The sequence below is a fragment of the Perognathus longimembris genome, unplaced genomic scaffold (assembly GCF_023159225.1).
Source record: "Perognathus longimembris pacificus isolate PPM17 unplaced genomic scaffold, ASM2315922v1 HiC_scaffold_5290, whole genome shotgun sequence".
Taxonomy (NCBI): domain Eukaryota; kingdom Metazoa; phylum Chordata; class Mammalia; order Rodentia; family Heteromyidae; genus Perognathus; species Perognathus longimembris.
The window spans coordinates 148366-167839 of NW_025960701.1; the positions used below are offsets into that span (position 1 = coordinate 148366).

At 64.1% G+C, this 19474-nt stretch overlaps 1 protein-coding gene across 1 annotated transcript in view; it reads right to left on the minus strand.

Annotated features, from left to right (window-relative positions):
* The window catches only part of LOC125345091 (sodium-dependent neutral amino acid transporter B(0)AT1-like), a 34185-nt gene extending 14998 nt beyond the window's left edge, over positions 1-19187 (minus strand). Inside the window, 10 exon segments of the mRNA XM_048337333.1 lie at positions 809-965; positions 1063-1191; positions 2690-2802; positions 3169-3279; positions 3913-4094; positions 4739-4876; positions 6039-6053; positions 6056-6178; positions 18939-19074; positions 19076-19187. Of these exon segments, the coding sequence (XP_048193290.1) occupies positions 809-965; positions 1063-1191; positions 2690-2802; positions 3169-3279; positions 3913-4094; positions 4739-4876; positions 6039-6053; positions 6056-6178; positions 18939-19074; positions 19076-19141 (1170 nt within the window). The 5' untranslated portion in view covers positions 19142-19187.
* Between the last annotated feature and the right edge of the window lie 287 nt (positions 19188-19474).

Here is a 19474-nt window from a genome sequence, read left to right on the forward strand (position 1 = left end):
TGGACGGACACAGCACTGGGCCCTGAAAATGGCCAACAGCCTCCAAACTAGGAGGTGGCTCTGGAAAAGAAAATGCTGAGATTATACAGAGCAACGGCAGCCTGCAGAACGTGACAAGCACCGCATAAAATGTAAGAACATGCAAACTGTGTTCAAAAGCCTTCATTTCTAAGACAACAATTTGTAGGTTGCCTTCATATCTGGAGGCTGAGGAAGACAGCCAGTCCCAAAATAAACCCGACTCTAGCTTCTCAGGACCTTCAAAAACCCAAGGGGTAACTTACTGTCATTGTGTGTGGGGTGTGTGCGCGTGTGTGTGTGTATGTGTGTGCATGTGTGTGCATGTGCGCGCTGGTCTCAAGCCTTGAACTCAGGGACTGGGTGCTGTCCCTGAATTTTTGTGCTCAAGGCTAGCTCTCTACCCGCCGAGCCATCGCTCTACCTCCTGCTTTGTTGGAGAGGAGAATCTCATGGATTTCCCTGGTGAGGCTGGCTTCGAACTGCAGTCGTCAGAGCTCAGCCTCCTCAGTGGCTAGGGTGACAGGCGTGAGCCGTGGTGTCCAGCACTTACCCCTACTTTCCGATGCAATGGACTGGTGGGGCCAGGCCTTAAGTAGGGAATGGGACGGGGAGGGAAGGCTGAGGGCCCGAGGCGGGTGGACAGGGGCTCAGGCTCCGGCGACACTCAGTGTCCGGCTCTTCCGGAGGCCAAGCGAGGACCTCACGGAGTCAATGCCCGTGACTCTTGGAGTCCGACGCAGGGCGCGCGGGCTCTGAATGCCATGGCGCACTGCCCCACAGGACCTACCTCAGAGAGGAAGGAATTCATGTCACAGGTCTGGAACTTGAGCTGTGCGTAGGTGACAGGGTCGGTATTGTTGTACAACTTCTGCATGGCCTCGAAGTTCTCCTGGGTCACGCTGCCCTCCGCCAGGTCGAACCCATTCATGAGGGTCAGGATGTTCCTGGAAGCAGCGAGGGGGAGTGGGTGCTGGCCCGGGAAGATGGGGGACGCGGGGCAGCTCCTTGCCGCACATCCCGAGTCCCAGGAGGGTGACTTACGTGTTGAAGCAGTCGTCAAAGCGCTGTGTGGCCCGGAACCCGATGATGGAGTAGATCACGGTGGCCGCAAACACGGATGTGAAGCCGTTGATGACGGACACGATTACAGAGTCCATCTCAACGTTGTTGCTGTGAAGGGAGTGGCCGCGTCACTCAGTGCCTACAGGTGAGGACACTTTGTCCCCAGTCCCATCAGAATATGGCGGTGTCGCCGCATTCAGGCCCGGTTCTGAGTGGAGCCCAGCAATGGGCGAGGGCCTCGGCGCTGCCGAAAGCAGGGGGGAGCCAGGGCCCAGAGTGGGGGGCACGGCCACCCCAGGGCCACGTCCAAGCCTCGGCCCCACGGCACGTGGAACTGCCTTCCTCTTCCTCACAATGCCCCCACCTCCAGCTACCTCCTGTGTCTCTGGAGACCTTCCGGGGGCCTGGGGCACCCAGAGCAGAATCACTGGGAGTGGGCAGTCCGGTGCTCAAATCTCAATCTGGACCGGGTAGGTAAGGGACGGTGGGCGCTGGGTCCTTGTTCGCCCGTCTCAGGGGCCCCTGCGGGCTCAAGGAGAGCAGGCCAAGTCCTCCCACATCTCTCCAACCAGTGCGGGTTTCTTGTTTCTCTGGATGTCCTAACTTAGATGCAATGTGAGAGCAATCCAGCCCGTAGTCCCCGGGGCTGAGTGGACCCCAGGGCTGGGTCGATCACCTCTCTGAGGTGAAGCAGGGTAAACAAGTCCAGAATGTTCTGGCTAGGCATGCCAGCCTGGCAGGTGGGCAGAGCTGAGCACAGAGTGCCCACCCTCCAAGGCTCTGGCTTGCTCCGCAGGAGACTCAGCCACAGCCTGGGCGCGTCTGTGCTGGTCTAAGGCCCCAGGATTTGTGCCACGTCACGGCAGCCAAGGGTGTGCACAGAGCACGAGTCCTGAGGCTCTGGGGCGGGCAAAGTGTGGCCCCCGTCCAGCCTCCGCCCAAGGCCCGTCCCGGGAGAAGCCGACCATGAAGGGTACGCATTGCACCATTCTGTGCACAGGACGTGGCAAATCTCTGAGCTGGAAGTGGGTCCACGCATCTATGAGCACACTAGTACCTCTGCATGTGCACACCAGGGGCTGGGGGTGAGGACTCGAGGGGGCTGAGCAGGGACTGGGCGTGGGGGCGTGGACTCGGCCAGGGGCCTTCTCCCCAGGACACTGGGGTGGGTGGAGATTCGAGGGGGCTTTCTCCTGACTGAGCACAGTTGGGGCCAGTTGGAGTGAAGTGCTAAGGTCGCTGATTTCTAAAACCACTGACCTATAAGTTGTCTGAGCAAATCTGTTATCAAAATTCACCTATGGGAAGGGCTGGGAATATGGCCTAGTGGCAAGAGAGCCTGCCTCGTATACATGAAGCCCTGGATTCGATTCCTCAGCACCACATATATGGAAAACAGCCAGAAGTGGCGCTGTGGCTCAAGTGGCAGAGTGCTAGCCTTGAGCAAAAGGAAGCCAGGGACAGTGCTCAGGCCCTGAGTCCAAGCGCTGTGGATGGATTTGGAAGAAAACAGGCGCTGCTGGCTTCCTCCTACGGGGCGCTGGGGGGTTCGAGGCTGGGGCCCCTGCTGGGGTGCAGTGAGGAGACCTTCCCTCTCCCTACTCACTGCACAGAGTTGTAGCTGGAGAAGGAGATGAGGCCCCCAAAGGCCAATGAGAAGGAAAAGAAGACCTGGGCGCCCGCGTCCAGCCAGGTGTTGGGGTTGACCAGCTCCGTGACCTGCTCCAGACAGAGACCTCAGCTGTGACAACAGGACGGCAGGGAGCCCTGAGGGGGCAGCAGAGCACCCCGCCCGGCGGGCACCCGTGGTCGGCGTGGTGACGTTCCCCCCGGGGGGGGCAGCCCCCCCCAGAGAGAGATATAAAGTTAAGCCAGTCAGAGGTCCCCACCCGGGCCTGTGTGTCTTCCGTGCCCATGGGCAGGACCCCAGGTGACTTCCTCAGCCATGGGACTGGCTTGGACAGCATTCAGCTAGTTGTCACTCTATGGATGGGAGCCTATCTGGAGGCCTCGGAGACACTGAGCAAGGGAGGCTCTGCCCCCCCCAAATAGGGCCTGGAGCCCCACGGTGCACGGCAGACTCACGTTGGGTGTGAAGAGGAAGACAATGCCCTTGGTGGCACCCTTCAGTGTCAAGCCGCGGATGAGGAAGATGGTCAGCACGACGTAAGGCAGCGTGGAAGTGACGTACACGGCCTGTGGGGGGCAGAGGCGGGGAGGGGTCACGGCACAGGCGTGGGGACACCGAGGCGAGCGGGGGCACCGGGGGCGGGGGCAGGGCTCAGCGCCCAGGGAAAGGGGCCGGCCGTTCGGACACCCCGAGCATCCTCCTCTGACGAGAACACGTCAGCCTGCCCCAGGGCGGAGGCTCGGCCCCTTCCCCATCTCTTTGTGTGTTCGTGAGGTTCCGGGAGCATTCTGGTGAGTCTTCTTTCAGGTGAAGGGGCGTTTTGCTAGGACGGTGTTGCGTGCGGCTTTCGAGCGTGTGTGGGAAGTGTGTCTCAGGCGTTTCCCCCGAGCTGTCTGGCAGACGGGAGCACCAGAGGCCCCCAGACAGAGGCGTGCAGTGCCGAGAGGGCGGCCCCTCAGAACCAGGTGTGCAGGTCAGGTGTGTCCTGCGCCCCTGCGCCCGGGCGCGGCGGCGGGCAGGGCCGCACCTCGCCTGGGGTCCCGGCGCCTCCGCGAGGCTCGCGTACAGCACAGGTCAGGCGGGGCTCCCCCTCCCCCCGGCGGCGGCCTGGGGTCCCGGTGCCTCCGCGAGGCTCGCGTACAGGTCAGGCGGGGCTCCCCCTCCCCCGGCGGCGGCGGCGGCGGCGGGCAGGACCGCACCTTGCCTGTGGTCTCGATGCCGCGGATGATGCACACGTACAGCACGCTCCAGGCACAGGTCAGGCTCAGCAGGATCCACCACTGGATGGAGCCCGAGTCATCAATGGAGGTGGAGACGTTGAGGGTCTCTCGGTACCAGAAGTAGTCCACGGAGGAACTCTTGGCACACTCGTCCACGTAGCCTACGGGAGATACATCCCGGTCACCGTTCAAGGCGAGGGTCGCCGAGAGAGAGGAATCCCAGAGCGGCCCCGAGCTGCGGAGACCCAGTCAGGCTGTGAGTCGGCCACGTGCTGTGTACACAGACAGCCATACACAGGTGTGTACACGTGACTTGTGTCCACCAGGCGCTGCCGCACGCACACACGCAGTGCGGTTTGTTAAGAGACACGGTCCTAACGATGGTGTGTGTCCCCGGTTCTGACTGCCTCCCCCTGTTCCTCCTGCCCTAGCCCCCATGGGGAGCCCAGGGGGGGTGCACAGCACTGCAGGAAATAGCAGTGTCCTTGGGACTCCTGGCCATGGCCCTGCTGCTCCCTGGAGCCCCTGCCCTGCTCCCGTGGCTCTGTCCCCAATGGTCGCCTCCACCGCGTCCCGGAAGCGATGGGATTAGGCTTTTCTCCTCTTTTCTCACCCAGTGGAGGTTTTAAATGTTCCACTGCATCAGATTTTCCATAACCCTGGTCTATCAGCCTTTGACTCAGGCTTTGACGGGCAGGCAACGGTTCCTGAAGCAGGGGCATCTGCCTGGGGGGGGGGGTGCAGTTCCCACACGGTGGAGGCCGGGGACGGCGTCTCCAGCCGACGGTGCTGGCCGAGGGTTTACCTGTGTGGTTTAGGTTGAGGGGGCACTGGCTCCACGGCAGAGGGTCCTGGAAGGAGTTGAAGAAGTACCACATGATGTAGGCAATGATGGTGTTGTAGTACAAGCCCACCACGAAGGACACGAACATGGAAGCGATTCCTGCCAAGAGGAGGGAGGGAGACGTTACTGTCCAGGGGAGCAGGGGGAGCGTGGGGTGCGCTCCGTGTGCTTGGGAGCAGGTGGGCAGGGAGCTGGCCGGGGGCCGTCTGGAAGGGGCTCCTAGGCGGAGGCTGCCTCTCAGCCCGAAGACCAGGCACGAGGCCAGGCTGGAGACTGCAGGAGTGTCACGACACGGCCATGGAGCGGGAGCGAGGTCTCGCTGCTCTCCACGCTCACCTGTGGGACCTGAAGCTGCCGGCAGGCGTGTCCAGGAAGGTGGCCACGGGGCCCTGGGCAGAACGTCTCTAGGGAGTTTGGAGGCGTGAGGCTGCCCTCTTGGAGGCCCAGTGGGCAGGGTCAGGTGGGTGGGCGTCCTGGGCAGAGATCGAGGCAGACCCACAGTGAACGGTGGCCTCGGTGTTTGGAGACAAGAAGGCAGGATTGTGAAGGGGTTTCGTGTGGATGCTTTTCTGAAAGCTAAAACTAAAACTCTGTGTGTGTGTGTGCGTGCACGCCCAGGAAAGGCAGAGAAAAGGGGTGACAGGAAGAGAGGGGTGAGGAGGGAGGAAGGGAGGAAAGGCAGACTGCTATGTGGGCAGGGCCCGCGGGCTGTCCAGGGACCAATGTCTCCTGGACTCCGAATGCCTTTCTGTCCGTGGACCCTGCCCTTCCCTCCCAGGTCCTTCACCACCTACCCACATTGTGAGGTCTCGGAGGCTGTGTGGCGGTCACCCCTGGGCCCGTGTGTCAATGAGTGATGAGACTCAGGTTCAGGGTCAGTGCTGGAGGCCTCCTCCACATGCAGGTGGGAGCGGGGAGGGGCAGCGGGGGTGCTGCGAGCAGGCAGCCAGCACCCCCTTCCGGGCCATGGAGACATTTCAGGGCCCACTCCGGGCACATGGGGTCACTCTGTCTTTCCCCCAGTGTCTAGACCCTCCTTTCCCTAGGCTCTTGGGTTTCGGATGGCCTCTGCTGCTGGGTCTCAGGGCCAGGATTGGCCTGTCCTGTCCTGGACACTTTAATGGTGGAAAGAAAGCCTTCCCAAGGCGCCAGGGGTCCTTCCTGCCCAGCAGAGGAGAAGGCAAGGCTTGCGGTGTGGACGGCAGGCCCCAGGGCTTTCGGTGTGGACGGCGGGGCCCAGGGCAGCCACGTTGATACACACCTATGCCCTTGAGGCAGGATGGATGGAGCTCCACACGCCCACACTGCCCCTGCGCAGCCGCTGGCCGATGGCGAACTCCAGGTACAGCAGGGGGGCGCCCTCCAGCACCAGCAGGATGAGGAACGGGATCATGAAGGCCCCTGGCATGGAAAGAGCAGGCGCACCGTGAGGCAGATGCCAAGGCCACCCTGGGGCCAGGCACATGTGGAAACTGTCTGCCGGGTTTTGTCCTAAGTGCCAAATGAGAATGCCGTCAAGAATCCTGGTAGACCGGAATGGAGCTGAGATGCATCGGGAGAGGGGGCAGAGCAGGCTGCACATTCTAGAAGGTTTTCTTTGTAGGTGAATAGTCTGCATGGCCACCATGCAGGTGGTGCCTGACACCACCTGCTGGACTGTCCCCATGCACACAGCTGACCAAGGGCCTGCTGGACAGTCCCCATGCACACAGCCTGACACCACCTGCTGGACAGTCCCCATGCACACAGCTGACCATGGCCTGCTGGACAGTCCCCATGCACACAGCCTGACACCACCTGCTGGACAGTCCCATGCACACAGCTGACCACGCCTGCTGGACTGTCCCCATGCACACAGCTGACCACGGCCTACTGGACAGTCCCCATGCACACAGCCTGACACCACCTGCTGGACTGTCCCCATGCACACAGCCTGACACCACCTGCTGGACAGTCCCCATGCACACAGCCTGACACCACCTGCTGGACTGTCCCCATGCACACAGCCTGACACCACCTGCTGGACAGTCCCCCATGCACACAGCCTGGCACCACCTGCTGGACAGTCCCCATGCACACAGCTGACACGGCCTGCAGGACTGTCCCCATGCACACAGCCTGACACCACCTGCTGGACTGTCCCCATGCACACAGCTGACCACGGCCTACTGGACAGTCCCCATGCACACAGCCTGACACCACCTGCTGGACTGTCCCCATGCACACAGCTGACTATGGCCTGCTGGACAGTCCCATGCACACAGCCTGACACCACCTGCTGGACTGTCCCCATGCACACAGCTGACTATGGCCTGCTGGACAGTCCCCATGCACACAGCCTGACACCACCTGCTGGACTGTCCCCAGGCACACAGCTGACCACGGCCTGCTGGACTGTCCCCATGCACACAGCTGACCACCACCTGCTGGACTGTCCCCATGCACACAGCCTGACACCACCTGCTGGACAGTCCCCATGCACACAGCTGACCACGGCCTGCTGGACAGTCTCCATGCACACAGCTGACCACGGCCTGCTGGACTGTTTCCCATGCGCACAGCCTGACACCACCTGCTGGACAGTCCCCATGCACACAGCTGACCATGCCTGCTGGACAGTCCCCATGCACACAGCCTGACACCACCTGCTGGAGAGTCCCCATGCACACAGCTGACCACGCCTGCTGGACAGTCCCCATGCACACAGCCTGACACCACCTGCTGGACTGTCCCCATGCACACAGCTGACCACGGCCTACTGGACAGTCCCCATGCACACAGCCTGACACCACCTGCTGGAGAGTCCCCATGCACACAGCCTGACACACCTGCTGGACTGTCCCCATGCACACAGCCTGACACCACCTGCTGGACAGTCCCCATGCACACAGCCTGGCACCACCTGCTGGACAGTCCCCATGCACACAGCTGACCACGGCCTGCAGGACAGTCCCCATGCACACAGCTGACCATGCCTGCTGGACAGTCCCCATGCACACAGCCTGACACCACCTGCTGGACTGTCCCCAGGCACACAGCTGACCACGGCCTGCAGGACAGTCCCCATGCACACAGCTGACCATGCCTGCTGGACTGTCCCCATGCACACAGCTGACCACCACCTGCTGGACTGTCCCCATGCACACAGCCTGACACCCACCTGCTGGACAGTCCCCATGCACACAGCTGACCATGCCTGCTGGACTGTCCCCATGCACACAGCTGACCACCACCTGCTGGACTGTCCCCATGCACACAGCCTGACACCACCTGCTGGACTGTCCCCATGCACACAGCCTGACACCACCTGCTGCACAGTCCCCATACACACAGCTGACCACGGCCTGCTGGACAGTCTCCATGCACACAGCTGACCACGGCCTGCTGGACAGTCCCCATGCACACAGCTGACCATGCCTGCTGGACTGTCCCCATGCACACAGCTGACCACCACCTGCTGGACTGTCCCCATGCACACAGCCTGACACCACCTGCTGGACTGTCCCCGTGCACACAGCCTGACACCACCTGCTGGACTGTCCCCATGCACACAGCCTGACACCACCTGCTGGACAGTCCCCATGCACACAGCCTGACACCACCTGCTGGACAGTCCCCATGCACACAGCTGACCACGGCCTGCTGGACAGTCCCCATGCACACAGCTGACCACGGCCTGCTGGACAGTCCCCATGCACACAGCTGACCATGCCTGCTGGACAGTCCCCATGCACACAGCCTGACACCACCTGCTGGACAGTCCCCATGCACACAGCTGACCACGGCCTGCTGGACTGTCCCATGCACACAGCTGACCATGGCCTGCTGGACAGTCCCCATGCACACAGCCTGACACCACCTGCTGGACTGTCCCCATGCACACAGCTGACCATGGCCTGCTGGACAGTCCCCATGCACACAGCCTGACACCACCTGCTGGACAGTCCCCATGCACACAGCCTGACACCACCTGCTGGACTGTCCCCATGCACACAGCTGACCACGGCCTGCTGGACAGTCCCCATGCACACAGCCTGACACCACCTGCTGGACTGTCCCCATGCACACAGCCTGACACAACCTGCTGGACAGTCCCCATGCACACAGCTGACTATGGCCTGCAGGACAGTCCCCATGCACACAGCTGACCACGGCCTGCTGGACAGTCCCCATGCACACAGCTGACCACGGCCTGCTGCACAGTCCCCATGCACACACCTGACACCACCTGCTGGACTGTCCCCATGCACACAGCTGACCATGGCCTGCTGGACTGTCCCCATGCACACAGCCTGACACCCACCTGCTGGACAGTCCCCATGCACACAGCTGACCACGGCCTGCTGGACAGTCCCCATGCACACAGCTGACCACGGCCTGCTGCACAGTCCCCATGCACACACCTGACCATGCCTGCTGGACAGTCCCCATGCACACAGCCTGACACCACCTGCTGGACAGTCCCCATGCACACAGCCTGACACCACCTGCTGGACAGTCCCCATGCACACAGCCTGACACCACCTGCTGGACAGTCCCCATGCACACAGCTGACCACGGCCTGCTGGACAGTCCCCATGCACACAGCTGACCACGGCCTGCTGGACAGTCCCCATGCACACAGCTGACCATGCCTCTGGACAGTCCCCATGCACACAGCCTGACACCACCTGCTGGACAGTCCCCATGCACACAGCTGACCACGGCCTGCTGGACTGTCCCCATGCACACAGCTGACCATGGCCTGCTGGACAGTCCCCATGCACACAGCCTGACACCACCTGCTGGACTGTCCCCATGCACACAGCTGACCATGGCCTGCTGGACAGTCCCCATGCACACAGCCTGACACCACCTGCTGGACAGTCCCCATGCACACAGCCTGACACCACCTGCTGGACTGTCCCCATGCACACAGCTGACCACGGCCTGCTGGACAGTCCCCATGCACACAGCCTGACACCACCTGCTGGACTGTCCCCATGCACACAGCCTGACACAACCTGCTGGACAGTCCCCATGCACACAGCTGACTATGGCCTGCAGGACAGTCCCCATGCACACAAGCTGACCACGGCCTGCTGGACAGTCCCCATGCACACAGCTGACCACGGCCTGCTGCACAGTCCCCATGCACACACCTGACACCACCTGCTGGACTGTCCCCATGCACACAGCTGACCACGGCCTGCTGCACAGTCCCCATGCACACACCTGACACCACCTGCTGGACTGTCCCCATGCACACAGCTGACCATGGCCTGCTGGACTGTCCCCATGCACACAGCCTGACACCACCTGCTGGACAGTCCCCATGCACACAGCTGACCACGGCCTGCTGGACAGTCCCCATGCACACAGCTGACCACGGCCTGCTGCACAGTCCCCATGCACACACCTGACCATGCCTGCTGGACAGTCCCCATGCACACAGCCTGACACCACCTGCTGGACAGTCCCCATGCACACAGCTGACCACGGCCTGCTGGACTGTCCCCATGCACACAGCTGACCATGGCCTGCTGGACAGTCCCCATGCACACAGCCTGACACCACCTGCTGGACTGTCCCCATGCACACAGCTGACCACGGCCTGCTGGACAGTCCCCATGCACACACCTGACACCACCTGCTGGACAGTCCCCATGCACACAGCCTGACATCACCTGCTGGACTGTCCCATGCACACAGCTGACTATGGCCTGCTGGACTGTCCCCATGCACACAGCTGACCACGGCCTGCTGGACAGTCCCCATGCACACAGCTGACCATGGCCTGCTGGACAGTCCCCATGCACACAGCTGACCATGCCTGCTGGACTGTCCCCATGCACACAGCTGACACCACCTGCTGGACAGTCCCCATGCACACAGCTGACCATGCCTGCTGGACTGTCCCCATGCACACAGCCTGACACCACCTGCTGGACTGTCCCCATGCACACAGCTGACCACGGCCTGCTGGACAGTCCCCATGCACACAGCTGACCATGCTGCTGGACTGTCCCCATGCACACAGCTGACACCACCTGCTGGACAGTCCCCATGCACACAGCTGACCATGCCTGCTGGAGAGTCCCCATGCACACACCTGACACCACCTGCTGGACTGTCCCCATGCACACAGCTGACCACGGCTGCTGGAGAGTCCCCATGCACACACCTGACACCACCTGCTGGACTGTCCCCATGCACACAGCTGACACCACCTGCTGGACAGTCCCCATGCACACAGCTGACCATGCCTGCTGGAGAGTCCCCATGCACACACCTGACACCACCTGCTGGACTGTCCCCATGCACACAGCTGACCACGGCCTGCTGGAGAGTCCCCATGCACACACCTGACACCACCTGCTGGACTGTCCCCATGCACACAGCTGACCACGGCCTGCTGGACAGTCCCCATGCACACAGCTGACCACGGCCTGCTGGACTGTCCCCATGCACACAGCCTGACACCACCTGCTGGACTGTCCCCATGCACACAGCTGACCACGGCCTGCTGGACAGTCCCCATGCACACAGCTGACCACGGCCTGCTGCACAGTCCCCATGCACACACCTGACACCACCTGCTGGACTGTCCCCATGCACACAGCTGACCATGGCCTGCTGGACAGTCCCCATGCACACAGCCTGACACCACCTGCTGGACTGTCCCCATGCACACACCTGACACCACCTGCTGGACAGTCCCCATGCACACAGCTGACCACGGCCTGCTGGACAGTCCCCATGCACACAGCTGACCATGCCTGCTGGAGAGTCCCCATGCACACAGCTGACACCACCTGCTGGACAGTCTCCATGCACACAGCTGACCACGGCCTGCTGGAGAGTCCCCATGCACACAGCTGACCACGGCCTGCTGGACAGTCCCCATGCACACAGCTGACCACGGCCTGCTGGAGAGTCCCCATGCACACAGCTGACCACGGCCTGCTGGACAGTCCCCATGCACACAGCCTGACACCACCTGCTGGACTGTCCCCATGCACACAGCTGACCACGGCCTACTGGACAGTCCCCATGCACACAGCCTGACACCACCTGCTGGACAGTCCCCATGCACACAGCTGACCATGCCTGCTGGAGAGTCCCCCATGCACACACCTGACACCACCTGCTGGACTGTCCCCATGCACACAGCTGACCACGGCCTGCTGGACAGTCCCCATGCACACACCTGACACCACCTGCTGGACTGTCCCCATGCACACAGCTGACCACGGCCTGCTGGAGAGTCCCCATGCACACAGCTGACCACGGCCTGCTGGACAGTCCCCATGCACACAGCTGACCACGGCCTGCTGGAGAGTCCCCATGCACACAGCTGACCATGCCTGCTGGACTGCCCCTGTGTCCAGGGGCTGACACGGCCTGCTGACTTAGGGAGTGTGGCCATTAGCCCAGGGGTATAGCAGTGCCCCATGTGCATCGCCCAGTGGCAGTGAGTGCAGAGACTGCAGTTGGGCTCCAGGCCAGGGCTGGGTCGATGCCGGGCCCTTGCTGTCCGGAGCCCTGCAGCCTGGAGGCGGGGGAGGGGAGGGCTGACGGCCAGCTGCTGTGCTTGCCGGCCAGGGCTGACTTCCAAGGGGCCGGGTTCTCGCCCCGCCCTGCTGGCGATGCTCAGACGCGGCGTCCTCTAAAGGTCGCGGGGCCTCTCTGCGGCTGAGGCCCTCTCTGAGGGGGAGGCCTTGGGCCCGCAGTGGCTCCCTGGCCACGTCACCCGTGTCCTTTATTTGAGCTGTACGAGCAACCGTGACCTCGACGGCTTAATTGTCCCATTGTGTTCACACGCACATGCTGGCCATCTCTTTCAGACCCCGACAACTTGGGCCGTTGAAAGCATGATTCCCCCTGTGCCTTTACAAAAACAACGCCTGTTTTCTCGACCTCTTTCCGAGATGGCCCACTTTCCCTCCTCCGAGGGCTCTTGTAAGAAACGTCACTATTTGTTTCCACCCAAGGCTGGTGTCTACCCCGCGAGCCACACCTCCACCTCCGACTTTACCACTGTCCCCACAATGGTGGGAGCCAGCAGCAGGGCTCCCGGCCCCGGGCCCCCCTGTCCCAGTGCAGGGGGTGACCGAGTCTTTCCTGGCGTCCTCTGGGGTGAGCAGCAGAGACTGGGACAGCGGCCTCTGCCCACTGCCCATGGGAATGGAACTGAGAGCAGAAGCTGCCTGGGCCAGTGTGTTCCGGCCCAGCCTGGGGTCTGGGCTTCCTCTGGTACTCAGGAGCCAGCCGCCGCTGACCTGCGACTCTGTCTTTGAATCTCTCGTGGGCTCAGAGTGGGACAGCTGGGACCCCACGTAGGGCTGGGGTCCCCACAGGCCCTCCCCGATTACTATCTTGGTGTCCCTAAAGCACAGGCCGCAGACATGGGCAGACACAGAGGTATCCAGTGGCTGGCCCAGTGTGGCTTCAGCCCCTGGCAGAGCCAGGCCCCTGCCTGGTAGGAAGGACGGACGGAGACCAGGTGAGACGGAGAGACAGAGATAGCGAGGAGAGAGATGCAGGAAGGACAAACTGACAAGGAGAGGTGGACAAGGATAAACAAGTAAGGAGAGAAAGGGGCAAGGAGAGCAGAAACAAGAAGAGAGACAGAGGCAGAGGCACCCTCTCTTCCATAGACACCCGTGAGTCCCTGGGGCAGGGCAGGCCAGGCCGGGCAAGCAAACCGCCTGCTCTGTGTCCCACACAGAAAGCCAGTGCTGTGACCTGGCTGGCAGTCCCCCAGCCCAGGCCCGGGTGGGAGGCGAGGGGTCCCCAGCCCAGGCTCCCGGGTGGGAGGCGAGGGGTCCCCAGCCCAGGGGTCCCCAGCCCAGGGGTCCCCAGCCCAGGGGTCCCCAGCCCAGGCCCGGGTGGGAGGTGAGGGGTCCCCAGCCCAGGCCCGGGTGGGAGGCGAGGGGTCCCCAGCCCAGGGTCCCCAGCCTCTGTGTCCCCGGACACTCACAGTGCCAAGTGTTCATTAGAACCAGGCCCAGAGACAGGGTCCTCCTGTCAAGGTTTGCTGCTCCCTCCTTCTAGAAAGGAGCAGGTGCGGAGGGCGGAATGGGCTGCAGGCGCCGGCCTCTGGGGGAAGCCAGGGTTTCTGCCAGATGGGGCACCGCAGACAGCCAAAGGTCCTTAGAGACCGGCACCGCACGTGCTGCCGGGAGCTGCTGGCATTTGCTCATTACACAGAGCTCAGGGCATGGGGCACGACGCGTGAGGAGACCCGGCACGAGTGCTGTGGGCACAGGACACAGGAGGGGGAGGAGGAGGGGGACGGGGAGGAGGGGGACGGGGAGGAGGAGGGGGACGGGGAGGAGGACGGGGAGGAGGAACGGGGAGGAGGAGGAGGATGGGGAGGAGGAGGGGGACGGGGGGGAGGAGGGGGATGGGGAGGGAGGAGGGGGACGGGGAGGAGGAGGACGGGGAGGAGGAGGGGGGACGGGAGGAGGGAGGGGGACGGGAGGAGGAGGGGGACGGGGAGGAGGAGGAGGACGGGGAGGAGGAGGACGGGGAGGAGGAGGAGGATGGGGAGGAGGAGGGGGATGGGGAGGAGGTCGGGGAGGAGGAGGTGGACGGGGAGGAGGGGGACGGGGAGGAGGAGGACGGGGAGGAGGAGGACGGGGAGGAGGAGGAGGACAGGGAGGAGGAGGAGGACGGGGAGGAGGAGGAGGACAAGGAGGAGGAGGAGGACGGGGAGGAGGAGGAGGACGGGGAGGAGGAGGAAAGACCGGGGATAAAACGAGGAGGGGAGGGGCTGGGGATATGGCCTAGTGGCAAGAGAGCTTGCCTCGTATACGTGAGGCCCTGGTTCGATTCCCCAGCACCACATATACAGAAAACGGCCAGAAGTGGCGCTGTGGCTCAAGTGGCAGAGTGCTAGCCTTGAGCGGGAAGAAGCCAGGGACAGTGCTCAGGCCTGAGTCCAAGGCCCAGGACTGGCTGAAAAAAAACAAACAAAACGAGGGAGGGGAACAAGAAGGGGCATGGACAGGGAAGGGAGCAGGGGAAAGAGGAGGAGGCAGAGGGTGTCGCGGAGGGGAGGGAGGAGTGGGGAAGTAGAGAGGGAGAGGAGGAGGAGGGAGAAGACAAGAGGACAAGAGGGTGGCGGGGGAGGGCAGAGGGGGAGCTGGACCGACGCCTCCCCCACAGCTGGGCCCGCTCACAGGTCACGACCTTGAAGCCCAGCTGCCCCTCCCGAGGTGGCGCCGGCGTCGGGGCCCTGAGCCTGGGCTGCGGCCGGGCCGGGCTCCTGAGCTGGGGGAGGGGTTCAGAGCCGTCCACCCGCACACGCTGGGGAGGCCTGGGCGACCCCGAGGGCGGCGTTGTCGAGCCTGGGTGGGCAGTCTGAGCTCCAGGAGCAAAGCGGAGCCCCGCCGGCGCTGGGGCTGCCGCCTCTGCCTCCTGGGGTGACCACGGAGCCGCACTGCCCGGAAGCTGGGCACAGAGGGCTGGACAGAGGGCGGAGGGCGGGGGGCCGCAGTCCCGGTGTGCCCCTCCCCGGGACGCCAACCCAGCCCCTGCCCAGCCGCTCCCGGGGCCTGGGGAGGGCCCGGGCCCCCCAAGTCCACTGAGCCGTCTGGAGGCCAGACGCGTGGAGGAGCCTCTGCAGCGGCCTTCTGTGCGGCCCGCAGCCCAGAAGAAGCTCGCCCCGCCGCGTGGGCTGTGAGAAGCCATGAGAAGAGCACGGGAGCCCCTGCACGGGGACAGGCGGCGTGGGGCCCCCTTCCCCGGCCAACGCGCGGGTCTGTGCTTTACCTGCCGGGCAGCCCGAGCCCGCTGACCAAAAGACGGACAGCCAGGTCCTCCGCTACCTACGGCCAGCACCGCTGGTGGGGGACTCAGTGAGGTGCGCGGTAAGGCCCCAAGGCCCAGGAGGGTGGACCGGGTGTCCTCCATGAGGTGGATGGGGCAGCTGCAGGGGACTAAGGGCGGTGCTCTGCTCATGTCCACGTCGGCAATGGCCGCCCATCCCGAGGGCTCTGTCTCCTCTCTGCTCGTAGGGAGCTACGTGTGGAGTGGTCATCCCTGAAGAGGCAGCAGGCCCTCAAGGGACTGTCAGGGAAGGGGCGGGCAGTGGCCCTCAAGGACTGTCAGGGAAGGGGCGGGCAGTGGCCCTCAAGGGACTGTCAGGGAAGGGGGCGGCAGTGGCCCTCAAGGGACTGTCAGGGAAGGGGCGGGCAGTGGACCTCAAGGGACTGTCAGGGAAGGGGCGGGCAGTGGCCCTCAAGGGACTGTCAGGGAAGGGGCGGGCAGTGGCCCTCAAGGGACTGTCAGGGAAGGGGCGGGCAGTGGCCCTCAAGGGACTGTCAGGGAAGGGGTGGGGCAGTGGCCCTCAAGGGACTTTCAGGGAAGGGGCGGGCAGTGGCCCTCAAGGGACTGTCAGGGAAGGGGGTGGGCAGTGGCCCTCAAGGGACTGTCAGGGAAGGGTGGGCAGTGGACCTCAAGGGACTGTTAGGGAAGGGGTGGGCAGTGGCCCTCAAGTGATGGGCAGGGAAGGGGCAGGCAGTGGACCTCAAGTGATGGGCAGGGGAAGGGTCGGGCAGTAGACCCTCAAGGGACTGGCAGGGAAGAGGCAGGCAGTGGACCTCAAGGGACCAGCTGGGAAGGGGCGGGCAGTGGACCTCAAGGGACCGGCAGGGAAGGGGCGGGCAGTGGACCTCAAGTGATGGGCAGGGAAGGGGCGGGCAGTGGACCTCGAGTGATGGCAGGGAAGGGGGCGGGGCAGTGGACCTCAAGGGACCGGCAGGGAAGGGCGGGCAGGTGGACCTCAAGTGATGGGCAGGGAAGGGGTGGGCAGTGGACCTCAAGGGGACTGTCAGGGAAGGGGGTGGGCAGTGGCCCTCAAGGGACTGTTAGGGAAGGGGGCGGGCAGTGGCCCTCAAGGGGACTGGCAGGGAAGGGGCAGGCAGTGGACCTCAAGTGATGGGCAGGGAAGGGGGCGGGCAGTAGACCTCAAGGGACTGGCAGGGAAGAGGCAGGCAGTGGACCTCAAGGGACCAGCAGGGAAGGGGGCGGGCAGTGGACCTCAAGGGACCGGCAGGGAAGGGGCGGGCAGTGGACCTCAAGTGATGGGCAGGGAAGGGCGGGCAGTGGACCTCGAGTGATGGGAGGAAGGGGCGGGCAGTGGACCTCGAGTGATGGGCAGGGGAAGGGCGGGCAGTGGACCTCAAGGCACCGGCAGGGAAGGGGCGGGCAGTGGACCTCAAGTGATGGCAGGGAAGGGGCAGGCAGTGGACCTCGAGTGATGGGCAGGAAGGGGCGGGCAGTGGACCTCAAGTGATGGCAGGGAAGGGGCGGGCAGTGGACCTCAAGGGACCGGCAGGGAAGGGGCGGGCAGTGGACCTCAAGGCACCGGCAGGGAAGGGGCCAGTCCTTTGGGCCTGACTCATGGCTAGATGTTGGCATGTCTGCCCTGGACATCAGGCAGAGGCCGGCTGGGGGTGGGGGCAGCTGAAGCAGGGGGCCTGGGGTCTGCGATAAGTCCCCGGGCTTCAGGCATCACGGGCGTGGGACAGAGACCCGCCGGGACGCTGGGAGCCCAGGAGGTCCGAATCCGCAGACAGCCCTGCGGTGGAAAGGCTGCATCCCCCGCGCTTAGGGGCTGGGCCGGGCCCCTGCTCTCCCAGGCCCCCCATCTCCGTGTCCTCCTGCCCCCCCACTCCTCTCGTGGCACCAGCGTGGTTTCCGCTGGGGTCTTGAATGCGGAGCAGGGCCAGGGCCTGTCTTCCCCCTGTCCAGAGGGAGGGAGGAGGGTCCCCGGGCATGGGCTGCCAGGGCGAGTTGGGCAGTAGCGGTTGCCGGTGGCCCTTGTCTTCTGTGCATCCTCACCCTTGGCCCCAGGACCTCCACTGTCCCGGCAGGGTGGAGGGGGGGGAGCGCTGGCTGGACCACAAGCATCTGACCAGCACTGCTCCCTAAGAAAGGTGAGGGAAAGGCTGGCCTTGAAGCATGGTCCTCTGATCTCTGCTCCTGAGTAGCTAGGATTACATGGATGAGCCATGGGCACTGGGCTTTCAACTAAACATTTAATGAGTGGGGGGGGGGGGGGGGGGAAGGTAAGGGCAAAACAGACTGGATGACCATGACGGACACCAGCTTGCTTCAGGACTTTTACATCAGAGTGCCTGTGTGCAATGGGCCCTCTCAAAGACAGAAGCTCGCCTGAGTCAGAGAGAAAGTCACTTACAGAATATTTGGAGAATATTTGGAGCCTACGCAACTCCACCCCCTGCGGCACACCCAGCACCCAGCAGAGCCAGTTCTGGGCCCCGACGCCCCCGACAAGGAGGAGTGTCTAGGAGGTAAGAGCCTGGGTCCCAGGGTTCTGAGTGGCGATGGAAGTTTTGCCCAGGAGCCCGCGGCTGACCCTGACTAGAAAGATCCTGAGCGCAGCAGGTTCTGTGGAGTCGGGGGTGAAAGGCGCAGAGCCGCCGGGCAGGGCTGTGCCCGTCATCCAGGCCGGCCGCGCTGCCCACCCAAGCTCCAGGTGCACCGGCAGGCTATGGACCTCTGAGGGGCGGGTCCAGGGAGAAGCTTGGGGCTCAGACCCGGCTTCCTGGGAGAGCAGGGGCTCTGTGATGGGGAGGAGGAGGGGCCCACCCTGGAAGCCACGTCCCCTCCAGAGCCGGCTCCACAGGCCGGGGCAAGCCAGCCAGGGAGGGCGGAGGCTCTGCTCTCGGGGCTTGGGTGCCAGCTGGTCCCAGGCCAGGCCTAGAGCCTGCAGCACGGGCTCTGCCCACCCCCCTCACTCCCCTGAGGGTCACCCTCCCCATCCCAGCCTCTGCTCTGGGGGCGATGTGGCGTCTGCCCGCAGGGTGGGCCCACGCCGAGCCCCTGGCCCCTGGGAGGGCTCCCCTGGGGGTGGGGGTGGTGGTGGAGCGAGCCGTTCCTCGTCCCCCCACTCCAGAGGAGACGGGCCTCAAGCCACCACACAGCACCCGTGCCTGCCGGCCGGGCAGAGCGTGTCTCCCGCTCCAACTTCCAGCCCCCAGGAGCGGAGGCTGGGTGTGGGGGCCACCGCCCACCCCCCCCCTTCACGCGTGGGGTGGAGGGCTGCAGGGGAGGGCCATGAGCTCCTCGGTGTGTTGTGGTTTACTCCCGGCCCGGCCGCCCGGCCGCCGCCTCGCGCCCCTCCCCGCCCTCCACAGCCCCCACTCACCTCCTCCGTGGCTCTGGCAGAGGTAGGGGAAACGCCACACGTTGCCGAGTCCCACGCAGAAGCCCACGCAGGTGAGCATGTACTGAGCCTTGTTGTCCCACTGGGGCCGGGAGCTGGCCTCCTTCTTCTCGATGGTCCTCCAGCTGGTCCAGGGACGGGATCCGGTCGTCCAGGCCCGGGTTGGGCAGCAGGAGCTTCACCATGGTGGTCGTGGGGCAGCCTGGCACGCACACTGGCAGGGCAGGCGCTGGAGGGGCGGAGTGGTGGGTGGCCAGCAGCCTCCGAGCTTTATAGAGAACCTTTGGCACCTCACCCTGTGCACCTGGGCCGAAAGGAGGGCGTCAGCAGATCCGCGGGGCGCGGTCCGCGGGCAGCACTGTTAATGCCTTATCTGCAGAGGCGCCCGGCCCGGGGCCGGGAGCCACCGCCGCACACACAGAGGTCCCTGTTGCAGGGCAGGCTGCCCCTCCCTGCTCAAGGGCAGGCCACACAGCACGGCCCCGGAGGCGGACCCGCTCTGGTGATCACCAGAGCCC